The following is a 24390-nucleotide window of genomic DNA, read 5'->3' on the forward strand; positions in this document are numbered from 1 at the left end:
CCCAGGATAGGAGACCGGGAGATTGTGGAGACACTGGGTTTCCACCCCTGGGAGGCAGCTGGCTTTCTCCAAAGGCCTGGCCCGGTCCTTGGCAGCCCAGGCAGACCTCCAAGACATCTTCATTCACCGCCTAGGGCTGCCAGAGCTCAAGGGTGCTCCGGGCCACCTGTCCAGGCAATCAGAGCCACCCACACAGGGCTGGCTCGGCCATCAGAGCAGGGTTGGCTGACAAAGGGCGGTCAAACATAGCCAGACCCTAGAGGCAGGTGGGTGGCAAAAAAAAAACAACCCACTGCACATTCACAGGAGGGCTGCTGCTCTCCACTGGAGTCAAGTTCCTTCTCAGGCAACTTTTTTTTCTCCATGATTTTCTCACTCTCGGACAAGGAGAGAAGCCTCATGAGGAAGGGTTCTGAGATTTGGAGAGCAGACTGATCTGGGTTTGAATCCAGGGCCCGACACTCACTAGCTGTATAATCTTGATTAAGTAACTAACCCTCTCTGAGCTCCTCAGTTTACCTATCTGTAAAATGGAGCTAATAATGCTTGCATCACAGAGGTTATGGAGAGGATTAAATAACATAGTGGGTCACTGATCACAAGAGGGGAGACACACAGAAGTGGAGAACGTTTCAGCAAGAAAAACCCTCAGAGATCTGGTAGGGAACATGAGGCCCAGAGGGAGGTAGGCGCTTACCCTGGATGGGACAAGAAGGCAGGTACTCATAATCTACCCTAGCTGCTCTGTTTTTTTCCACCTTTTCCAGTCTCCTGCCCATGGGCACTTCCTGTCCTGGTGTGGAGTGTGGAACTGAGGAAGGGAGAGGTGGAAGAAGAAGGCAGCCCATCTCTAAGCCCCTGGTCACACTCAAAGGTTGGATCTCACAGTTTCCCCACATCTTTTGCTGGAGGTGGTCCAGCACCCCAGTGCACAGGGAGCAGGCTTTCGCTACTCAGAGATGGGGTCAAATCCTGGCGCAGCTGTACCTGCGCAGGGCCCTCCACCTCCTGCACCTGTTCCCCTCTGCATGGGGGCCAGGCACGTGCTGTGATGCTAACTAGGAGGACCTAAGGGTACGTTGTACAGGGCGAGACAGCTCCTCACCACCTGCTGTGGGGGGCACTCCCCGGATGGCTCCCCCCGCGCCATCCCACCCTGTCCTCTTCCTTACATCTCACAGCCAACCAGACGTGCTGACTGCCACCCGCTACCCACTGCCCTGTTTCTCAGCCCCTGAGCCTTCACCACGGGTGGGGGTGTGGCTTGGCCGAGAACTCAGAGTCAGAACCCCACCCAGGCCCAGCAGTTGAATCACTGTCCAACCCAGACCCCCCGTTCACAGGCAGGGACTGGAAGGGGTACACAGTAGGAGTAAGTCTATGGCGAAGACCCTTGGGAAGACCGGAGGGTCCCCCCTTCCCCACTTCCCACCCCCTCTCCCACCTCCCATTCCCCTGCCTTTTCCCAACAGAGGTACAAACTCTCCACCCTGATGCTCTCCCAGATGGCCCAAGCCCCTGCCGATTCCTCTCCCTCCTTCCAGAGCCAGGACCCGCAAGTGAGGAATTCTCCTACCTCGCTCCGGTAACACTACACCACTAATAAGATTAAAACATATCTCCCTCTTACAGCATCGATTCATAGCGCTGATTTACTGTTGCTTCTCGGCTGCTACAAAACGGATGCGCGGGCCGCCACCTTAATCTCTATCCATCTCCTCACTGCCGGGGAATAACTGCTAATTAATACCTTTCTGCCTCCCAACGCCTGCCAGCTTCGAGGGCCATCAATACTCTGCGGGCGCCCTGCCTCCCAGCCCGCTTGCCCCCACCTGCTTGAGTCTCCAGCCCCAGCCTAGAAGCACGCTGAAGATTCCAGGTAGAACAAGAGAAGGTGAGGGTGAGCGTTTCCCCTCTGCTCGTCCTCCTACCAGACACACAGGTACACGCAGTGAGCAAGCAACAGGTGATGGATAGTCTAGGTGGGGCAGAGCAGACAGACCTCGGTTCAAATACCCACCCCTCTTCCAACTATGAGATGTTTCATTTCTGAGTCTCAGGCCCCTCATCTGCAAAATGGAGAGAAGCACAGGGCCAACCTCCTAGAGGTCGGCAAGAACTACATGAGAACAGGCTAGGGCATGCCCAACACAGTCCCTGGCCTCCTGCTTCCCTGAGGAGGGTGTCATCGTGAGCCAGCTGAGTTCGTGGCACGGGTACTGCCAGGGAATGGCAGGTGTCCCGTCTCCAGTGACGGAGCAGGATCCAGGAGTTCCCCTCAGGAGTCAGCTACAAACAAGCAGCGTGGCCAGGAGATGCCAAAGTCAGAGCTGAGCCAGACTTTTCCTGATTCTGGTTCGCTAGCCGGTGCTCATTCTCCTGAGCGACACCAGCCAGGGCTTTTCCTGCTTCTTTTCTTCTCCCTTTTCAACTCAAAGGCACCTCCTCCGAGAAGCCTTCCTTGACCACTCAACCTAGAGAAGCTGCTATGCCCCCAAGCTCCGCCCTACCCCCCAGCCCTGCTTCCTTCTCCTCTCAGCGCAGGGCCATGTAAAGTCAGGTTATTCACATATTTGTTGACTACTCCAGCTCGCCCTACCGGAAAGCCCTCCCCCCCAGCCAAAGACAAGGTGTCCTACAGGCCCGTACCTAGCCCAGGAGGCCAAGGCTCTTGGCAATTTTGTTTGGCACCACCTCTGGGGGCACACAGTCAGAGATCAATAAGTACTTGATAAATGAGGAACAAATTCTCCATTAGCATCAGCAAATAATAATAATGATAACAATACGCAAGATTACCATTTCCTTCTTCCCTCAGATGAATTTTTGATCAAAGGCCCTCTCTCCTTTAGTGGGGGATCTTATTAGACAGCATCACCACCGTGTATAGACGTCTACTATGTGCCCGATGCCTCACGTGACGCCCTTAGCCGGCTATCGTCACTCCCAGCAACTGAGGCTCCGAGCATCAGATCCAGGCGAGCCACCCGCCAAAGACTCCACCTGGCCCTGGATAAGGCAGAGCACCTCCCGCTGGGAAGAAAGGGGGGTGCTTCTCCACCAGAAGCGGATGCAGGGGCTTTCCTCCTGGCTCCCAGATTGAGACCAAGAGCCTGCTGAGCGCAGGGCATTCCCTGGGGTCACCGGTGGATGGAACAGGACCAGCCCAAAGAGGAGGGAGGGGCGTCAGCCTCATCTTGGGTTTGCACGGGTGCATGGGGTGGGTCAGGACTGCAGGACTAGGAGCATGTGCTGTGCTGTGCAGCTTTGGACTCGCCCTGTACCTCTCTGAACCAGCCCCTACCAGGGGTAGCTGCAGGACCAGGTGGGGTTAGGGATGTGTGAAGGCACGGGATTATCATCCTCAATCTCCAATCTGTCCTCACCTGCAGGATCCCCTTCATCCCACGGACACCTGACAGCTGGGGCCCTGCTCTGTGAGGGGCAAGGGTGGTGGTGGGGCAGCAGCTGTCTGCCTCCCTGGCAGCCAGAGGTGGGGGTGGAGAGCGACAGGAAGCCCCAGGACCGAGCCCGGCGGATGCGCCTGTGGAAGGCGGCACGGGTGCTTTTAATAAAACATAACGAAGCATGGGATTATAAAATACTTCGTCGCACGCCAGGCTCCCGTGAGGGCGGGGCAGCCCAGTGGGGCTGGCGAAGGAGAAGGGTTTCCAGGGGGTGCCCTGTGGCTGAGCTGGGGGTGGGGCAGCAGCCCCCTAGCTTCTTGTCCGGGGTCACAGTGGGCTCTCTCACAGGCCTCTGTCCCAGCTCAGGGAGACGGGGAAACCAGAGGCTTTGTCCCAGATACAGTCCCCTTCTGCTGGTGACCTGGGACCAGTCACTGGCCTCTTTGTGCCCCAGTTCCCCCATGTACAGAGTGACGGGAGGGTCAGTCCCACACTGAAAGGCACCAGAACCTCCTCCAGCCCCAACAGTGGGGACTTCCTCCCCATCACCCAGTCCACTAATTCTCACATTTTTTTCTTGGCTGTGGGACCCTGCATTCAAAGTAAAGCTAGAGTAGAAGCCTAGTCTGTAAAACAGGACAAGAAAGTCTCTTGGCTTGACTGGGGACCAGGACTCCCTCAATCATCACCTTGACCCCTGTGCTGACCTCTCAAAGTGGGGTGTACCTCCATGAGAAACTGGAGTTCTAAGGAACACAATTTGAGAAAAAAGAGTCGGCCAAGTCCTGCCTAAACTTTCTCATCCTCTAAGGCCGAGCTCGTATCTCAGGATCGTGCATCTCTCCCGGTCAGTACCCAGTACAGCCTGGCCTTCTCCATCCTGACACTTACCGTAGTCAGCGGTTACGCTGCCTGACTTGTCTGCAGCGCGGGGTCTGCAGAGGGCCACGGACATGGCTGGTCAATACATAGAACCCCTCCCTGGACTTTGCAGACGGTTCCTCCTTCACCCTTTGCCATCATTCTCACCAGGTCTTGTTCTTCTGCAGACAGTTACCACTTTCCGCCTTCTGTTACATGTTCCTGCATACTACCTGGATAGTCATACACACTAGAAAGTGAGCTCCGGGAGGGCAGGCTTTATCGTTAGCATTTTCTACTCACCACTGTATCTCCAGCGCCCACCACACAAGCCGGAAGCTGGTAGGTGTCCAATTTGTTGCATCAATGGATGGATGGATGGTTGGATGGGTGGATGGATGCATGGATGATCAAAAGGAGGAAGGAGGAGTGTGGCTCTGCTAGGGCCAATCAGTTCATTCAGAGTTTACAATGCCTGGTATGAATCTCTAAGCAGTCTATAAGCTCCTGTGGGGCTGTATCCTTCCTCCAGAACCTACAGCATCTGAACCAGCCTTTATTAGTTCCATAAGCACTTAATGTTATCTGTTCTGCACCAGGACCTGTGCCAGGCACAACGGACATAAAGATGAGTCACAAATAGCCTCTGTGTCCCACAGTGCTGAGAACATAGTAGATGCACAGAAAATATCTGTTGAATAAAATGAATGAGTGAAGTGATGTCTAAGGTGAGACACACATAATGAATGGGACTTAGTCCAAAGAAGGAAGCGGGTTCCAGAAGAAGGAATAGCATGTGCAAAGGTCCTGGGGCAGCTGGGAGCACCGTGTCATCAGTGCTAAGATCCTGTGTGGCAGACAGATGGGGCTTTTTGTCCAGCTTTACATCTTCCCAGTGATTCACCTCAGGCCTCGCCCACCCTCCTCCTCCACTGTGCACAGGAAGCTTCCCCGGAGGCCACGCTTCTTGGGGGATGAGAGGCTGGGAAGACCAGCTGCAGATTCCCCTGGTCACCTCCACGCCCACTGAACCCCACACTCATCTGCTGAGACCCACACACTGCACTAAATATAACTGTCACATATGCCTCTTCTGTCTCCTTTCCAAGGGAAATAACATTGTTTAAGTAAAGCCCTTTAAATTTTAAAGAGCTGAGTTGCGCGCTCTCCACGGGAAGCCTTTAGCAGCATGCTGGAAAGAAATAATAATAATAACGAGCCCAGAGACAACAGAACATAACCAAGCTGCCACCAATGACTGCCAAGGCAGGGAGGGGCCAGTGACTCAGCGCCAGGGCCCACAGTCAGCTCCAGCTGCTACTAGAGCTTCTGAGGCCCCCAAGAACCACATGGAATCAAGATGGAAGGTCCAGAGAGCCCCAGAATCATGAAAGGTCAAGTCGCAAGGGAGCTCTGGCATAGAAAGCAGTTAAAACGTGGCAGCTTCAAAACTTAGCACAGCCACTTACTAGCTGTGTGATGCTGAGCAAGTGGCTTAACCTCTCTGTGCTCCTGTTTCTTCTGCTATAAAATGAGGATACCAGAAGCACATGCCTCCTGGAGGTTTGTGGAGATGGCGTGATGAGCAGATAATACAAGTAGGAGCTGGCACGGCACCTGCGCCCACACTACAAGTGTTCACTAAATGTTTGCTACTATTAGCACTTTGCAGGTGAGGCCCAGGAGGCCCGGGCAGAAAGCCTGGACCAGGTCACCCACCTCCCAACTTCAAGGCCAGGAACTCTTCTCTTCATCCCCATAGTCGAGAGACTCTGGCCACTTTAGAACCAGGTGTCTGTCCCAGCAACAGGCCCTTTAATAGAAGGGAACAGCTTCTAAAGAGTCCAACGTGGATTCAAATCCACCTGTGCTCCAGCCCTGAAGTCCTGTCCCTATACCCAGTCTACAGCATTTTCCTCTGGCCACAAGGGGCAGTCAGCCACACGGGGCAGCCAGCCCCAGGGGTCTTCTCAGTGGGAAAGGAGGGCCTCTTGCTTCCCAGGGTGGGGCCAGCAGGGTCCGAGCTGCTGCGAGAGCCAGTGAGCCTGGGGGTCCAGACCTGGGAAACCTACCTCACTGCAAGGCTAGCTCACCTCCAGCAAATGCACTTGACCTGTCCCGGTGTCACCTCCATCCAGCCTGGCTGCTTCTTTCCTACAACACCCACCCTCCACCCTACCACCCAGACTCCCCTAAATGCCCCAGCCCTCTCCAGACTATAAATCTTTGTTCTTGCTGTTACCCCCTCCCAAAACCCCTCCTTTCCCTTCTCAGCCTGACAAATTCCTGTGCAACCTTCATGACCCATGAAGAGAGTCAAGTATCACTCTCACTAGTGACATATAACCTCCCTAACATCTCAAGCAGATTAATTATTCCTCTTCTGCTTTCACACAAGCACTCAGTAGCTATTTCAACTTTAGAATTTCCAATATTACACCGCAATTGGCTCGTTTGCTCGCCTCTGCCCCAGGAGACTGAACTGCTTGAGGGCAGGCACTGGGTCTCCTCTGCCCCTGTCGTGCCGGCCCTTGAACAGGGTCCAACGCAGAGCAAATGTGCAGTAAACGCGCTGAGTGGGACTGCAATGAGGCCACGTCTGGCTCCAGGGAAAGGAGTGGCTACCGGAGTGTCCCTGGTCACTGTCCCAGCCGCCCTTTAGCAGGTGCTTCATCCCAAAGGTGCGAATCTGGGGGAATCCCATGCGCCTGAAAGGAAATATTTGGGAATAGATGGGACTCTCTTTCCCAAGTTTATTGTCCATCAAGGACTCTTAGAACTGGCTCATCCAGAGTCGACTCTTTGTTTTATGGACCCAAGCCTCAGAGGAGGGGTAAGCCAGCCATGCGCCAAGTTAGCGGAGGCGCGGAAGTCAGGGCCTGGGGCTCGTAACTCTGGGGCTGGTGACTTTCCTTTCAAACAGTGTTTCCCTCTGTGGCTCACGGGATGAAGCCGGGGGGGGGCACAGGGAAGCTTTTTTAGAAATTCCAAGTGTCATGTGTTTATTTTCTTATATATTAAGAAAAATACACTCAGTATAACAAACCTATACATTATACCTTTGCACCAAACAAATCAAAACAAAGGGAATCAATTTAAATTTGATTGGAAGAAAATTGTGATGTGAATAATAGTACAGATGGGATGTAGACAGGACAAAAGTCGTGGAGCAGTGACTGAAGTTGGGCACTCTCCTCACCCAGGGAGCTGAGACTGACAGGTGACAAAAGCTGCCCCTGAGACCCAGGGCCCTACCCAAGGAGCCGGGTGCAGCGCCCCTGCGCTCTGAGGGAGGCTCCGCAGCCGGCAGGGAGGGAGGCCCAGCCTGCTGGACACGGCCCCAAACTCAACCAGGTCGAGTCCTCGTCAAAGTCAATCTGAACCCTCAGGGCGATGGAAAGGGGGCTGAACAAAGGAATGTCACTTTTGCCAACTTGGAACCAAGGGGACTTTCTACAGAGTTTTCCCAAAGGAATATTTATCCCCAGCGAGCCATCGACCGCGCCACCTCCAAACGGTCACACTGCCACGGAGCTGGTCGGGGGACGGAGACCAGCCTGTATCAGTCGGGCAGGTAGAGGAAGAGGGTGGTATCCTCAGATGGCACACTGGTGGGGGGGGGCAGTGGCCCTCCATCTTGCCCAGAGCCCTTCAAGGAATGAGCCGGGGGGAGAAACTGCTGCTGGCATTTGTCACGGCGATTTCAGCAAAGCGCAGAATGTGTCTCACGAATTTCAGCCGACAAAATTAGTCCTCATCAAAGACAATTTCAACAGTCAAGGTGGATGGAGAAAGGGGCCAGACAAAGAAAAACAGAAGGGCACCAGAGAAGCCGACTCGGCCCACTGAGAAGCTGAGAGCTCGAGGGGGTGGGGCCGGTGTCGATGGGAGTTTTCCCGAGAAAACCTCTCTGTTTGCAAGGGAGCCGCCGCCTGCACTCCAGCCACGCCCCGCTGAGATGGCTCTACATTTGGCGGTGGTGCTTTTAGCTTTCAGGTCAAGGATAGAGACCTGGTGACCCAAAGGGCTCACTTGCTCACCGTGTCCTCCCTCTGCCCACCCCTGCAAGGGCGGAAGCCACCTGCCCTGGGGAAGCAGCTGAGGCCTGGGCAGCATCCGCCTCTCCATGTGGCAGGAAGAAGCTTTGGGGCCATCTGTGACCAACGGGGACTGGGTTGCACATGGTAAGAGCCGGTGGGGACGGCAGGAGGAAAGACGACCCAAGTGAGTCTAAAGAGAAAGAACCTCCCCATGAGAAACAGGGTGGAAAAATAGACTAAGGGGTAAGAAGAGGTGTGCCCTGGGGTGGAATCATGAATCAGGGAGAAGGCCCAGGGGCCGGGGAGGCACAGGGACACTGCAGAGTCAACCCCAGCAGTGGGGAGCACCAATACTTCTTCTCTGCAAACTCCACTGTTCTCCCCAATTCACGGACCCCTGAAAAGCCAGCCACACACTCATTTGCTACTTTTTGGCTCAGGAAACTATAGCACGCAGCACAGGATTGGACACATAAATTTACTGTTATCGTTATTGATAGAAATAGTAGCCAATTTCTAGCCCCACACCTTGCCTCATTTCACCATCACCCCAGCTCTGCTGAATAGGTTACAGGACCCCCATTCTACATACAGGGAAACTGAGGCTCACCAGGACGGTGCGAGAGCTCTGCTATTTGCTTGCCAGCTCACTCTCCTCCACTCTCTGCCCGCTCTGTGTCTGGCGGGCCAACCTGTATGGGCTTCCGGTTTGGGTTCGGTGGACGAGTGATACCAGCGAGAGACTCAACGGCAGAAGAAGGATAAAGTGTACCTCCTTCCAGTCCCTGCCATGGCTCAGCCTGTCGTCAAGAGCTGGCTGCATCCCTGTCCCCAGAATTACAGTCCTGTCAGGCGGCCCTCCCCACAGCCCTCTTCCCAGTCTAGGGGAGTTAACAGCCCCCCCAGTCCTGAGCCCCAAGGGGCTGCGCTGTTCCCTAAACCCCACACAACCGGCCCCTCTCATAAACCTGCTCAAACCCCCTGGGTAGGTCTGGTGTTTCCTGCCGGCACCTGATGGACATGGAGGGAAAGAGAAGAGCTCACAGAGCCACAGAGCTTGCAAACAGCGGGGCTCACACACCCTCCATCTGCCTCCTCGCTCCGAGTGGCTCCATCTGAACAGGGTTTCTCCACGGTAGATGCGCCCGCCGCCGTCACAGGCGGGCCGTCCCCCCAGGTACCTGCTCTGCTGCGTACTGCACATTTCTCTGTAACATGACTCACTTTTACTTAAATAAGCCATTTTTAAAAAGAGAGAATTTCAATCACTGCTCCAAATGACAAACTGGTGTCAATGGCCTTAAACAGAGGGCAACTGAAAAAGAATTACAATAAGAACAAAACTGTCATTAAACGCCCTGCTCCCTCTGGCTGGCTGGAGCCTTGTTGCCCAGACCTACAAGGTGTCCATCCATCCATCCGTCCTTCCTGTCCTCTTTCCTTCCTTCCCTTCCTCTTCTTTCCTTCCTTCCTCCCTTCTTTTTGAAAGAGATTAGCAAGTGATGGAGGAAATGAGAAGAAATGAGAGCATCAGCCTGAGGCACAACTACAAGGGCAGGACATGCGAGAATCTGGGAAAGGCCCTCCTTCTCTGTGAATCCTTGTTATTCTTTGCAAATGGGCAGGTCCCACCTAAAGAGGACCACGGCTGAGCCCGCACTATCCAATGGAGCGTCTGCAACTCGGAAGTGTCCTGTCTACACCTGAGCTCTCCAACACAGGAATCACTGGCCACGTGTGAGTATTGAGCGCATGGAATGTAGCCAATGTGACTGAAGAACCAAATTTTGTTGCATTCAGTCAAATAAAAGCTGAGCCACTTGGCTTAGTTTTAATGTAAATGTCAATCATCACACAGCCACGTACTGAACAGCACAGCCCTAGACCGTAAGCCCCGTGAGGTGAGGACTTCCCTGTTTGTTCCCCGCTGGGTTTCTAGAACACGGGTGCCTGGCCCCAGGAAGCATTCGGTTAATGATGACTGTACCAATGAATGAACCAGCGAATGAATGAATGAGTGAATGAACGAATGAATGAAGCTGCTCCTGCAACAAGAAATTGCTCTCCTCCCACTCAGACCGCCCTGGGAACCGCCAGCTCTCCCCCATCAGGTCTGCCTTTCTCCCAACACCGGGCCCCTTCACCAGCGACAGACCCTCAGAACCAGCGTCCAATGAGGCCTCTCCCCCTGCGTGCCGAGCCCCCGCCCACCTCTCTGCTGCCCAAGCGAACAAAGGAGTCTTTGTGATGTGGGTGCCTTCCTGGTCCCTCACCTCACTCCCTCCTCGCTGTCTGGGACATTAGGTGCCAAGCGACAATTAGCAACTTATCACCTGCTTCTATGAAACCAGGCACCTGGCCTTGGGTGATTGTGTAACCTGAATACCCACTTGACAAAAACCTGCTCTGGAGCAGTGAGCACCAGCTCCAAATGCAGAGGCCACCCACCCTCCTGCTGCACCAGCCTCTGTCTGGCTTCACTCAACAGCACCTCCTCCAACCCCTGCCCCTGCCCGGCCCAGCGGTGCCAGGGCCGCCTGCCGCCCACCAGTGGCTGTATTAGGGAGAGGGAGGAAGGGAGGGTGCTGGGGAGATCACGGAGGCGCCAGGGGTGGGTGACAAACAGCCCCATCAAAGGAGCGCCAGTGCCTCTGTGGAAAGAGAAACAAAAGGGCAAAGGGAGCAGCTTGGCAAAGGACCAAAACACCCCAATGGCTCAGCTGCTTCTCTCCCCAGCGACTCCCAAGCAGCTCCTAGGATTTATGAGGCTGGGGGCGGGGTGTTGCTCCTGCTGGAGGCCCGCCAGGATCCCCACCCAAGTCTCTGGGAAACACTGCTGCCCCCTGCCCCCCATGCAAGGCTCTTAGGGCGGGGTCTGCCTGGCTGAGTCCCGGGATGAGTCCCGGGACCTGGAGGGAGAAGGTCTGGCCTGGACACCATGCAGCCTGTGGGCCCACAGGAGACTCATTCCTCTGTCTGGCCTCAGCTTTTCTCAACTTTAAAACAGGGGGTAAGGAGATGGGACACACAATCTCTCAGCTCCCTTCTGGCCCTGGCCTCGTGACTCGGAGCCTGAAGACTTGCTCTATGCTTCACGTGGGAAGCCTGCAATGGAGCCCCCCCCCCCCCCGTCCCAGACACTGGGGTTTCTCTCTCCTCACACCTGGGGCCTCCCACATGCCAGGGAGCCCAACAGCACTGTCACAGCGGCAGCCACTTTTCACACGCCCACTCTGCACAAGATGCAGTGCAGGCAAACCCCTCTTATCGCGTGACTTGCCCGCCTGGCAGCCCACACCCTGACCAGCTGCTGTGGCAGCCCCGTATTCAGTGAGAGAAATCAAGGCTGAAAGCCGTGAAGAGGTTACCTGAGTTCACTTGCTGGATAAAGGCTAGGGGTGGGATCTGAACTCTGGTCAGACTCCAGAACCCATGTCCCCTAGGGATCTGAGAGCTTCCCCTCCCGTCACTCCTGGTTCATACCCAAGGTACGTGTTTCAGGCTGTGCAATATCGGTAGGACCTGGGGCAGGGGCCTGGTTTTCCCTCCTCGCCAGGTCTGGACACTCTGGGGGACACGTGAGCAATCTCCAAGTGATGGCATTTTTTTCTTGAGGCCGTTGTCTCTTTGGAAACCCCAGAAAAATAACCCAGTGGAGGCCCAGAAGAGCCTCCAGCTTTGGGGGGTCCAGAAAAGCTAAATTAATCTTCCTAGAGCACTGTTCTGGGGGGGGGTCACACCTCTCTCGTCTCTTCTACTGCTCCCAAGAGCCGCTGGGCTCGCACCCACACCCCTCGTCCTGGAACACAGGCCCCCACCAACAACGCTGACCGCATTCCCAGCTTCTCACGAACACCTGATGCTCCCAGGAAGCCGGCCACCTCCCTGCCTCCCAGAGGTCACACAGACAGCCTTCCGCTCCCCTCTGCCCGGCCTTTGCACACACTGTTCCCACCCCACCCTCCGTGCCTCCCTCCTTACCTGTCAAGGTTATTTCAGTCTCCCAGAGCCTTCTTGGTATCCCTGTGGCAGCCATCGACTATTCATGATCTTTTATTGTTCTCAATGAGCTTTTCCTGTGTGGGATTGCCAGTGACCAGAAACTCCCTGAGGGAGGTCTCTGCTGGCTGGGGACAAGGCTGGGCAGCTGCTCAGTTAACAGAAGTGACTGGCTGGATTCCGATGGAGAAGGAAGTGGGAGCATACACCGCCTCCCAGAGAGACCTCGTGGTTAGCTGACCCCATTCTGGGGGTCGGGAGGAAGGCTGGGAAGGCTGACTAAGGGCCAATTACGTGCCAGGTGTTTTGACGTTGTAGCTCACCACAGCCTCCGTTTTCAGAAGATGAGGAAACCAGGACTCAAGAGAGGTGCTGACTTGCCCACATCAGCTCTGCTAGGAAGTGGCCACGCTAGGGTTTGAGCCCAGTTCTGATGGAAACTAAAGGAGGCAAACACCAGGCACCAGGACAGTGACAGAGGAAGGATGGGTGGAGCCAGGTGAGTGCTGGTAAGTGTTTAATTGCCAGCTCCACGTGGGAGGAGTCCTGACCTGTGGTGTTTGCTAATTCCCATGGTGTAAATACCCCCCCCCCTGGTCAATTTCAAGCCACCGAACAGGATCGACTCCAAGTTGCAAAGAGCTGTGCAAATCAACGCCTGGGTGTGTGCCTGGCTCTGCCCCTCACTAGCAGTGAGGCCCTAGGCAAACCACACGATGTCTCTGAGCCCCATTCCTCATCTGTACAGTGGGAAGAATATCACCTCCCAAATGGGAGTTTCTGGGAGGCTGTATTAGAACCCTGGGTGGCACAGGGCTTGGCCCATGGTAGATGTTTAAGGGTGTTCCTTCTCTCCCTTCCTTTCTTCCTTTCTTCCCCATACCCTGCCCTCATCACTAATCAAGGAATATCCAACCCTCAGTAGGGAGGGCAACCCGCCACCATCTCCAGCCCCAAAAGAGGACTGATTTAACAGTGTTGCCCAAAGTAACCGTTGCCAGCACACTCAGGGGACACCAGTGTCACCTGGGCTGGGGCAGTTGTAGAGGGTGGGAAGTGGGCAAGCAGAGACTTACAGGGAGGTTTACTGGGAGCCAGAACAAATGTCTGCTCCAAAAGTGAGCAGAAGGAGGTGAGGAGGTGAAGAGAAGACCAGAGACCTCTGAGGCAGGCCAAGCCTGTGGGCTGGGGAGATGGCAGGCTCTGGTCTCTACGCTGTGTGACCACGGGCACACTGGTGTCCTCTCCTATGGACTGGGGATGTTAATACCCATTCGGATAGCAGTGGATGAGGGAGGAGATTACATGAGCCAAGTGGCAAGGACAGCACCCAGCTCACAGTGCATGCTTTTTGGTTCACGTTTACTGGCCTGTGAGTTCATGGGGAGCTGGCCTGTCTCATTCCAGACCCCTGTGGACCAAATGAAGCAGTGCAATGAGTGGGGGAGGAAGGGAAGGCTGGGCTCACAGCCACCAAACTTGGGTACCAGTCCAGGCACTTCCTACTACCAAGGCCTCATTTTACCAGGTTGTTCCATAGACTCACGAGTAGCTACCATCATGTCTGATATGAGGACAATATGGAATAATAGGTCCAAAAGCATCTTGTTGTTAGGAACTGTCCTGCCTGGTTTCAGAAGCTGTAACCCCACAGACAAGTGAAAAGGCCCCATGGCTAAGGGACCTTGGGACCATAAGCCACTAAGGAGGCAAAATTTATCCTCCTGGCAGGGGCACAGCCTCTTCCCCCTTTACTTCACTCTGCTTGACCCCTGGAGAATGGCTGGATTGTCAAAGATGGGTAAGATTCCTTAAGGAACAACCTAAGACAGGCACAGTTACGAAGGGGCCATCAGGGAAGGATTTAGGGGATTGTGGAGGAGGGACAAAAAACCCTCACTCCTCAACTCTATCATAGCCATATCTATCTGTAAAAAGTCTCCTAATCTCTTGGCTGCCTTGGTTCTCCCACCTGATTCAGGCCTGTTACAATGCAGAAGGGGGGTGGCAGCCCTGTGCTGAAACCAGCGGTACCCGGCAGGGGGGTGATCAGGCCTGAGAAAGAATACATTAAATCCTATGAAACCTGTTTTGCTAAGAATGTCCTCAATTTAAATGTTAAGGGTCCAAGCACAAAATAAGTTTGTTTCCCAAGTGTTTATGGCCAATTGGTGTCACCCTGTCTACTAGACCCTGACTCAAAAGGACCCCCATGATCTGAAAAATGTTATCTGTAAATCATACCTCCCTTCTTTGATATGAATCACTATGAAAGCTAAACTCAATAAAAGCCCATAGAGAGAGAGGCTCAAGACCTATCTCCTCTGAGAGACTGGTCAGCCTTTTCTCCCCAAACAGATCTTGTCTTGGTAGACTCATTCTAATCCACAGTGGTTGGGAGAGCTCTGCTGGATGAAGCTCCCCCACATGTTGTCACCTCTCCAGTTCTACCAGCAAATAGAGTGTTGGGGTGTCTGGAGTCAGTCTCCAAGAAAAACAGAAGCAGAACTTGGCCAACGGGAAGCTTGCCTATAAAACCAGTCGTAATTCCACATGCTATCAACCTTCTCATACAGTTTTCTGTCAAAAGCCCTGTACCCCCCCACCCTGTTCTAAACCAGGATGCACATGTCTAAAGGCTGAAGGTGGTTTATTCATCCAAGCAGCCAGCCTCTATTAAGCTGTGTTTCATGGGGAAGATTTGACAGCAGAACCAGACAACATCCCTGTCTTCATGGAGCTCCTAGTCTACTAAGGGGGGTGTGGGAGGTTCATAGTGAGACTAGCTCCTGAATTTCACTGGGTCTTGGACTGTAGTAGGTACGAGGAGCAGCAATGCCTCAAGCTTCCAGGGAAAGGCAGGGAGCAGGTGGTGGGACTGGCCACCCCTAGCCCGCAGGCCATCCTCCAAGTGTTACCGGGAGTGGCTAACCAGCTAAGGGTCATCACACCCAGGGGGGGCTGTCAAGTGGGGTCCCCTTCTTGCCAAGTACCAGAAATCGATGCTGGACAACTCAAACCAAAAACTAACTGGTTGAAGAGGATGAGTTGCACACCTTGGCCTTGGGAGGACCCATGCCAGCTGAGCTGGAGCAGCTCTGGCATAACCATGGTTAATACTGGTAACCCTCCCTAGAGCTAAGAGCTCTGCATGTAATGACTCGTTCCACTCAGTCAGCTCCCTGGGAGGTAGGTCTCACCATTATTTCTAGGGAAACTGGCAAAGTACAGTTCATTGGGGGCCTGCACTGGCAAGGGGGACTTTCCAGCGATTCTCAGTCTTCCTGACTCTCTGCTTAACATTCAGATTCCAGGGACAGGATGTCTGATGCTTCTTCATCTTGGGAGTGCATTACTGATGATGACACCTACCAAGATGCACACACAACTGGGGCTGGGGTTTGCATAAATTTCCCAAAGTAAACCTGGAGTATCTTACCAGGCGAGGAATGTCTAGAGGCCAAGACAAAGAGCAGATTCTTTTTCTGGGTGTCGCATTCCTTTGAGTGGCTACTCCGCACACCTCCAGCTCCATGCACGCTGCATTTATTTGCTACACCCATGGAGTCATGGACAGTAGATCTATGGTGAACCTGAGTCCTTTCCACTAGGCCCCACGAAATGTGCAAGGGTGGGTTCCAGAATCTTATTTCTCTGGTTCATTACCAAGAACAGAACCTCATGCTGAAAACAGAGACCTCTTAGGAAGTGTTTCATCACCACCAACATCTATCACTTAACATGGAAGGCTTTGCCTCCTCTTGCAAATGGTAGAGGCTGCTGCACCCCCCCTTCCCAGGGATGACAAAATAAACTGTTTCTCCTCTCCTCCAGGAGCAGCAGTGTCTCTGGGTTGCTTCAGACCTGGGTTTCAAAGTACCAGTTTTTTTACTTAAAGAAGCTCTTGAACTTCGTTCATTTTTTTAAGAAAGAAAAGACAGAAGAAAGGGAGAGAGAGAGAGAGAGATCCTGGGCCTCTTGGGCTCATCTGCAAATGTAGTTACTAATACTGCCTTGTGGATTGTCGAGGGTACTTAATGCGTAAAGAGCATCTCACAGGTGTGCAGTAAATGGGAGTGATCAGTGATACCACACTTCTTCCTCCGAGGCCTCAGCTGGACTCTCAGGAGACGGCCTTGAGTTGAGCAAGTCCCACCATGCATGCTTCTGCCTCTGGCTCTTTGCTCACACAGGCTTGCTTCTCTCTCTGCCACATTCCACCCCCCACAGCCCTTGGCTTATTAAAGTCCTCCCTTTACTTCCATGTCTGAATTCCTCCCTCCTCTCCGAAGCATTTCCCGAACACCCAAGTAATCACTCTTCCCCTGAGAACGTCCTGTAGGGGACATCACTTCCCTCTGCATCTAGCAGGTATCAACAAATTTCCCCCTGGACTGTCATTCATCTTTCCGGGAACATGCCCACCCTCTCACCCCATGGGGATGAGGGTCCCAGTTTCAGGTCTTTCTCTGTGCAGATGTGCCCTGCCCACAACAGATGCCCATTCATCCTCTTGGTGATGACCAAGGCTCTCAGGGACACCCCTCTTCCATCTGCGCAGATGAACACACTGGATAATTCTATCTCAGTGAGGGCTTGGAAAGGAGTTCAACATCCAGACAGCAAATCGGAGACACTGCAACTGTCCATGTGGCCGGACCTGAGGAAGGGGCCGAAGGCCATTCTCCCTGGGTGACAGCACAGCATGGAGAGAAAGCGTCAGACAGTCCTGTGTCTACATCTTTAGTTGCCACTCACTGACTGGGTGGCCTTGGAGAAGTTACTTAACCTCTCTGAGCCTCAGTTTCCTCATCTGCAAAATAAGGCCAATTTTACCTCTCTGGGTGGCTGTAAGCATTAAAGGGGATGAGAACGACGAAGCACATGGCGTCTGACAAACAGCGAGAGCTCAGCTGGGGTCGGAGCGACAGCCCCTTCCTTCCTCTAAGTGAAGAATCCATTTTCCACGAAGCTGAAAACACCATAAAGGCAGACTCTCTCCTGCCGCGTTCAGGACTATGCCTCCACGCTCAGCACCGTGCCTTGTGCACAATCAGTGTGTAATAAAAATTCATCGAGCGCTCGAACGAATGAATTTCAAGGGGCCTGAGGATATAGCAGGGGTGGGCAGGATGGTAGGACAGGTTAGACACCCACACAGATCCCCGGAAACCCAGTTTAGCGGAACTCACCAGCCTCTTCTTTGTTCGGCTCTTTATTTGGCCTCTACCTTTGAAGTCACAGACTGCTGGACCAGAAGCCTGAGCAAATCCTGAGGAAACTCCTCCAACCACCATCCCCCCATAACTGTAGTAGGGTTCCAGCGTGTGTGATACAGATGCTCTGAAAAGTCCGAGTAGCCAGGCCCACCTAAGGTATCACTGGTGCCTTGCTGCCCCGGCCCACATGCCCCGCCCACCGGATTCTCAGCAGCCCAGGAGAGGGATCACTGGAAGGAAAGAAGGAGCCTGGGGCTGGACCAGGTACTGGGAACTGGAAGGGGCCAGGACTCCTCTGTTACGAACGAATCTGAAAACCCTGAGCCTCACAGGCCTGAGGGCGGTGGGGCAGCCAGCACCACCAGCTGGACACCTTGTAGCTGATCCATGTAACGGAGACTATTGAAAAAACAAAAGCCAGCTATGATACAAGAAAGGAGCAATCATAGATTGTTAGCTACAATGGTGTGGAAGGGTTGTTAGGGGCAGGGTTTCATCGCGGCATGGACTGGGGTGGCTCTGCTTTTGTGCCTATCATCTTGGCTAAGGAATTAGGATTTGTGGGTGGGGTGAATGACATGATCATCAGTTCCTTCTTGAAGAAAGTTCTCCTGCTTTTAAAAAAAAATGGAAGTTTCAGAACCACTGAAGTAAGGAATCTCCGAGGCTGCTTCCAGCTCTAACATTTTCTGCACTTAAAAAGGAAAAGGTTCGAAGTCTCAGGAAGAACTCCAGTTTGCATCTGGGGCGGGGCCAATCTGGGGGAGCAGGGGCGGAGCAGCCTGCACTGGCCAGACCCCTTAACACAGCTGAGAGCTCTGAAAGAGCCCTCCCTGCCTGCCGGTGATTGGGTTGCAGGTGGGGAAGGAGGATAAATACGTAGTTGTAACACCAGTCCTCGCTGTGCGCAGCCCCGGCGGTCTGCGAGGCGGCTGCCTCCGTAGTAGCCACCCAACCCACCTGCTGACGCGAGGTTGCGAATAGAAAATTGGCAGGGCCTCTGGCTGGGGCCTTTGGCTCCACCTAACTGGGCCTGACCATCCACTGCCATTCTCTTGCTCCCACCCCTAGTCCCCGGTGCACGCCCCGCCCCCGCCCAGGGCCACGGCACAGGCCCAAGGGCAGGAGTTCCTTCCCAGAAATGCCCAGTTGAAAATGCCACTTTGGCATCCTGGGTGATCTGGTAGACCTGAGAAATCTGGGTTTCTCCTCTGGAGTCAGATACCTGGCAATGGGGAACCGGGGGTAGGAACGTCCTGCCCAGCCAGCCCTGTGTCCAAGGGACCCGTTCTCCTCCCAGCGCAAAGACCCACCTCTCCGAAGTTGAGCCGCCTTGCTTTGTGACCCAAAAGGGCAGAACAGGCCAGGGCGCACTGGCCATGCCCCTCCCTAGCGGAGACCGCCATTGCCCCACGCTGGGGAGGCGAGTTTCTGAAAGCTTGCTCTAGATTCTACCCTCCCCGCCCTCCAAGGCAGCCCCTGGCAGGTGGCCCGGCAGAGCCTACTGCCAGGTGCAAGGCTCTTGGTCACATCCAGGAAGAGCGCCCTCCTCCGGCAAGCTGGCCTTTTGCATCCCTCACGGACCCTTCTGGTATCCCCGCCCCCTCGCGGGCACAGACTTGGAAGCGGGAAGGAAGGACCCCCACCTCTGCGGAGAAGAGACGGCACCCGGGCAGCCTGCCACCCCCCAACCGGAGCCCCAGGCTCGGAAAGTTTCGGACCCGGGATCCAAGTCGGCGCTCTTCCTCCACCCTGAGCAGTAGAGCTCAGAGGCGACGCCGGCTTCCCAGTCTACAGGCGCCGACCCCCCGCGTCTGCGCCCCCCTATCCCGCCTCCCGCAGCCTGCAGAGGCGGACAGGGGCTTCCAGGAGGCCGGGTCAGCTTTCCGCAGCTCGGCGGCCCGACGAGCATTCGGGCAGGGCTCGCAGGGTGCGGTCCTCATGGAGCGGGTTTCGCACCAAAGCCTTTCCACCACTCGCCGTCACCCCCTCTCCTGCCGCGTCTCCCTGCTCCGAGCATTCCGGAGAGGGAAGGGGTGCAAACCTCCGGCCCCCAACACGAACCCCTACTTCTTGCAATGTCCAGGTCTCCGGGGCCTTTCCACAAAGCTCGGAGCCCTCCCGGTATCACTGGAACCGAGACAAGAGAGACCCCGCCTTTCCATAAAACCTTTTCCCTAGAGGCATCCGAGGGAGGAACCCTCACCCCAAAGTTGGGGGTAGATTTTGATCCACTTTGAAAAGTCTCTTGCTCCAAGGATAGGCGGACAAAGTACAGGGCTTGCACTCCATCTGGGTTGCGCCAGCCTCTCCCCGCTCTCTGCCAGCGGGACCACTATTCAGGTTCAAATTCTGCAGCTCTCCCATCCGCAGGCAGACCCAGCACTCTCCCAAGGACCTCGGGGTAGAAGGGAGCGGGGTTACTCTAGGGGACACCTCTTCCTGGCAGGCATTCTCAGAGCCTGGTCAGGCGCCACCCCTTACAACAAGGCAGAAGGCAGGGGACAGAGTTGACACCAGCGTCCCCCAACACACACACACACACACACACACACACACACACACACACACCTCCATCGTCCAGTTGGACCAAAGGCTGAGACCCTACTGATCACAAAGGCTACTTTTGAGCACCCCACGTCCCTTTCCCCTACATGGCGGAACCGGGCTGTGAGTCCAGATGGGTTGGCTCTGGGCGCCCAGTCTGACACCAGACTCAGGGGGAATCAAGGATGGGGTCCTCCTAGTCTCAGGGCCCGAGAATCTTCTCTGGTCCTGCTTCCCTCCCGCTGGGCTCGCAGCCAATACTCGGGCTCCCTGACTGCAAGGTGCCGGGGTCGCCAGGTTTCGACAACCGCTGCATTTAAGGTCCACCAGCCGGTGGCGCCGGGGGGAGGCACCACGGCTGCCTGAACCCTGGACCCTGGAGCCGCGGAGACACAGATCGGTAGCTCTGGGGACCCCTCTCGACTTCATCTTCCTCCCAGCTCCTTCAGCCTAGCTGGGACCAAGTCCGCGTGGGACACACACGCACCACCGCCCACAGCTCCTCAGCAACCCCCCAGCTCGTCTATACCGCGGCCCCCGCTAGAACTGCACGCTCCGTCGCGCGCACACACACGCCCAGTCCCCACGAGCCCGCACCTCCCTACTCCTGCCCAAGTGCCACACTCTCACCTGCTGTGCACGCACGCTGCTCTCCCCCCACACCAATACACTCACCTACTGCCACACACCCCTCAAAAGACCCGCACATTTGGGACACGCGTGAAGAGCCACACCTCACATATTCACCCACCCGTTAACACGCTCACACATACAATCACACAAGCTCACACACTTCACACCCTCACGGAGAAGCTGACACCCGCTCTTACCCTCACACACTCGCTCACACACACACATTTTCCGTGTAGCCGATACAGACACTCGAACACCCCTCCCGGCACTCGCTCACTCGCACACCATCACACGTACATCTCTCAACACACTCCCGCGCCCTCTCACACTCAGCTCCTTCCCGGACACCCTGCCACGGAGACGCGACAAAGACACACGCACACACGCCCTGGCACAGACCCAGAGCGCTCTCTCCAGAAGAGACGTCCTCCCTCCCTCTCTGAGCCCACCAGTTCCACGGACCCCACCCCCACCCCCGCCCACCCTGCCAAGACCACTGCTCCGACCCCGAGCCTCTCAGGAGCGGCCCCGCGCCCCTCGCGAGCGGCCCGCCCCCGCGCGCATCCCCAGCCGGGGCTCCCGCCCCGCGCTCGCGCACTCACCGCGCGCCAGGTCCAGGATCGCGGCGAGCAGCAGGCAGACGCAGCCGCGGAGGCTCGGGGCGGCTCGCATGGTGCCCGGGAGCTGGCGGCGATGGCGGGGCAGCGGCGGTGGCGGAGGTAGCGGCGGCAGGTCCCCTCGCCATGGGCTCAGGCGCGCTCCTGCCTCCGGCCGCCGGCCGAGATGGTGGCGGACATCGCGGGGCGCCGCGGGGGCGCCCCCATGCCCCCGCGGCCCGGCCGCCGGGGCGCCGGACTCGACTCGCCTGGGTCTCCGCGGGGCGCTGGGACCCTCGAGCTCCGGGCGTCCTCCGAGCGCGCTCGCAGCCGCTGGCTCCACGCTCCTCAACTGCGAACGGCACCCACCACGGCTGGGAGTCGGATCCGCGGCGGCGCTGGAGTTAGAGCCAAATCGCGCTCCCTCTGCCTCGCGCTCGCTTCTCCCGGAGGCGCGAGCGCCCCCCTCCCGGCGCCCTCCCTCCGTCCCTCCCCCTCTCTCCGCCCCCCGCCCTCCCCGCCCTCCCCTCTCCCAGCTCTCCACGCTCTCCGCTGTATTATACAGACTTTTCTTTAATCCTTTCTGGGCTGTTCGGTTCTCGTCCGATAAGCCGATTTATTGCAGGGAGAAGGAGAGCTCCCCGCTCCTGGTCCCACCCCCTTCCTCTCTGCCTCCCATCCCCTCTGCCCCCCCCCCCAGGTTTCCCCCTCACTCACAACCCGTTCGCAGCCCTCAGCTTCATAACCACCTCCCAGCTGACCGAGCTCCCCTGCCCTGCGGAGGCCGGGCTCCATCCGATCCCGCTCCACCTCATCCCATCCCCGGGATAGCCTTCGTGAGAGCGGTGCCAACCGCGGTGGAGCAGAGCAGGCAGGGTGTGGCCCCCCGAGCACTGGCCTGGCCACCCACTAATGCCCTTCGTGGGGAACATTAGGGGCATAGGTGTTTTTGAAACTTCCCAAATTAGGGATGCCCCCCCCCCTCGGCATCCCAGAGAAATGGGGCATGTTTTGTCCTTTCTTCCAAGAATAGCCATATCCTTGCATCCAGCAGGAAGTGGGTAAGGAGCTGGTTGTTTCCTCCTGGCAGAGGCCAGGGTTCCACTTTCTGGGAAGCCCAACACCCTGCCTCCTCTCAATACCACCCCCACAACCTGCCTGAGGAGTGGGTTTTGGGACTTGTATCTCAGCATTATCCTTCCACCGACAGGCACACACACACACACACACCATTGAACTTCGCACCTGGCTGTGGGCCTGGAGGTCTCCTAGGAGAGGAGAGGCACCCTAGCACTTGGATACACACACACACCATTGAACTTCATGCCTGGCTGTGGGCCTGGAGGTCCCCTAGGAGAGGAGAGGTACCCTGGCACTTGAATACCCTACCCCGGGGGTAAGGTTTAATGGGGAAGTTCACAGCATGTAATGTCATCCCTGGCTGGGACCCAGGAGATGGCAAGCTGAGTGAGGCACAGAAAGGCCCGCGCAGCCAGGGGCAGGGCTGGGTTCAAAACGCAGCTCACTGGCTGGGCTCTTGACCAGTGTTCTTTCTACAGCGTTCCACAGAGAACCCCCAGCTTCCCTGGTTCTGTCAGGTTGCCGCATACGACTTGGGCGCCATTTACTTGGTAGCCAGTGGGCACGTCGCCAGCTCCGTCTCCAGCAGCCCTTAGAAGGGGCGAAGGGAGCACCAGGGGCACTGAGTGTTTGCTGAGTCGTGTGCGGGGTGGCCCTGTGCAGAAAGGGCCCGTGGCAGGGGCTGCTTTCTCCATCCGCCCTCCCCACACCTCTCTACAGGCTTCCCTGCAACCCTGCTGCAGCCCCGCCCCCGGGCCCCGCCCCGCCCGCCCCGCCCCCAGCCAGAGAAGGAGCGATTTGCATTTATGAAGATCTGAAAGCAAACATTCACCTGACAGGCTTTAGAATGATCTCAGTAAAATAATAATAATGATCGTAATAAACCCTTATAAATAGGTGTTTGATTACAGTTTGTCCCTATGTGGGAATTTTTTTTTTTTTGAATCAGACTAATTGGCTGCCAGGCTGATTGGGCTGGTTATGGCTTGAATACTGGAGCCTTGGGCCCTTTCTCTTCCTTTCGGCTGGCTGTTCTTTGCTCCCTCTCACCCACCCCCCACCCATTTCTCCTCCAAGTTGCTGAGGGTCAGTTTGATGTCACCTCTCCCCGACACCTTTTTTTGGACTGATCCAGCCATGCCACGGGGCACAGTCCCTCACTGAGTCCCCCCTGCCCCTCCCTCACCCCAGCTCTGGCCTAGGAAAAAGCCCACAGAGCCCAAACCTGTCCCCCCTGCTAAACTATCCGTGGAAGGGCTTCCCTGACTGGGGAGCAGCATCAAGCTGAGAGGCCCCTCGTGTTAGCACGTTGGTCTGAGTTCCCAGGCCGAGGCCAGGCGTCACAGTGTGGACATTCCTGCTGCAGACTCAGAGTGTATCCAGGCAGGTAGACGGGCAAGAGTTCATCAGGTGAAACCTGAATAGGTGAGGCTTCCTGTCTGCACTCACTGCTGCCCGGCCGCGAGAGAGGACAGCCGGCCGGGGTCGGGTGGGACTCCGACTCCACCCACCCGTGGGTCCACACCAGCTGGAGGATAAAATCCCCAGGCAGCAGCAGGAAGGGACCAGAGATTCACCTTCATTGTGCCACCAGTAAATGGCATCAAGCAAGAGGCTCACAAGGAGGAAAAGAGGCCTGATGGCCAAGGGAAGATTGCCTCCTGGGGCCCAAAATGGGACCAGGAGAGGGGCTGGTGCTGTTGGAAACCGCAGCGAACCCCCCACCGTTCTCACTCTCCTGCAATATCACCCTGTATTACAAGCACTGATCTTCCTAGCCAGCTCCTGGCACACAGTAGGCCATTCATAAATACTGTTGGATGGATGGATGAATGGGTGCCTGGGTGGCTGAAGGCAGGGCACCTGCTCATAGACACTGTGTTCCTCAGTGCTTAGTACAAGGCTGCCGCTTGGCAGGTGTTAGCAAGCATCCTGTGACAGGAGTCTCATCGGAGGATGATCGCCCCACTGGATGGCGTGTTCGTGGAGAGGACATCCTGCCCAGGTG

At 55.8% G+C, this 24390-nt stretch overlaps 1 protein-coding gene across 1 annotated transcript in view; it reads right to left on the minus strand.

Annotated features, from left to right (window-relative positions):
- Nucleotides 1-21399, minus strand: part of IGSF21 (immunoglobin superfamily member 21) — a 222373-nt gene extending 200974 nt beyond the window's left edge. The window contains exon 1 of the mRNA XM_037148002.2: nucleotides 21309-21399. Coding sequence (XP_037003897.1) covers nucleotides 21309-21378 — 70 coding nt within the window. The 5' untranslated portion in view covers nucleotides 21379-21399. The remainder of the gene's footprint in view (nucleotides 1-21308) is intronic.
- Between the last annotated feature and the right edge of the window lie 2991 nt (nucleotides 21400-24390).

The sequence above is a fragment of the Artibeus jamaicensis genome, unplaced genomic scaffold, assembly GCF_021234435.1.
Source record: "Artibeus jamaicensis isolate MK-2021 breed Jamaican fruit bat unplaced genomic scaffold, CSHL_Jam_final scaffold_847, whole genome shotgun sequence".
Classification (NCBI taxonomy): domain Eukaryota; kingdom Metazoa; phylum Chordata; class Mammalia; order Chiroptera; family Phyllostomidae; genus Artibeus; species Artibeus jamaicensis.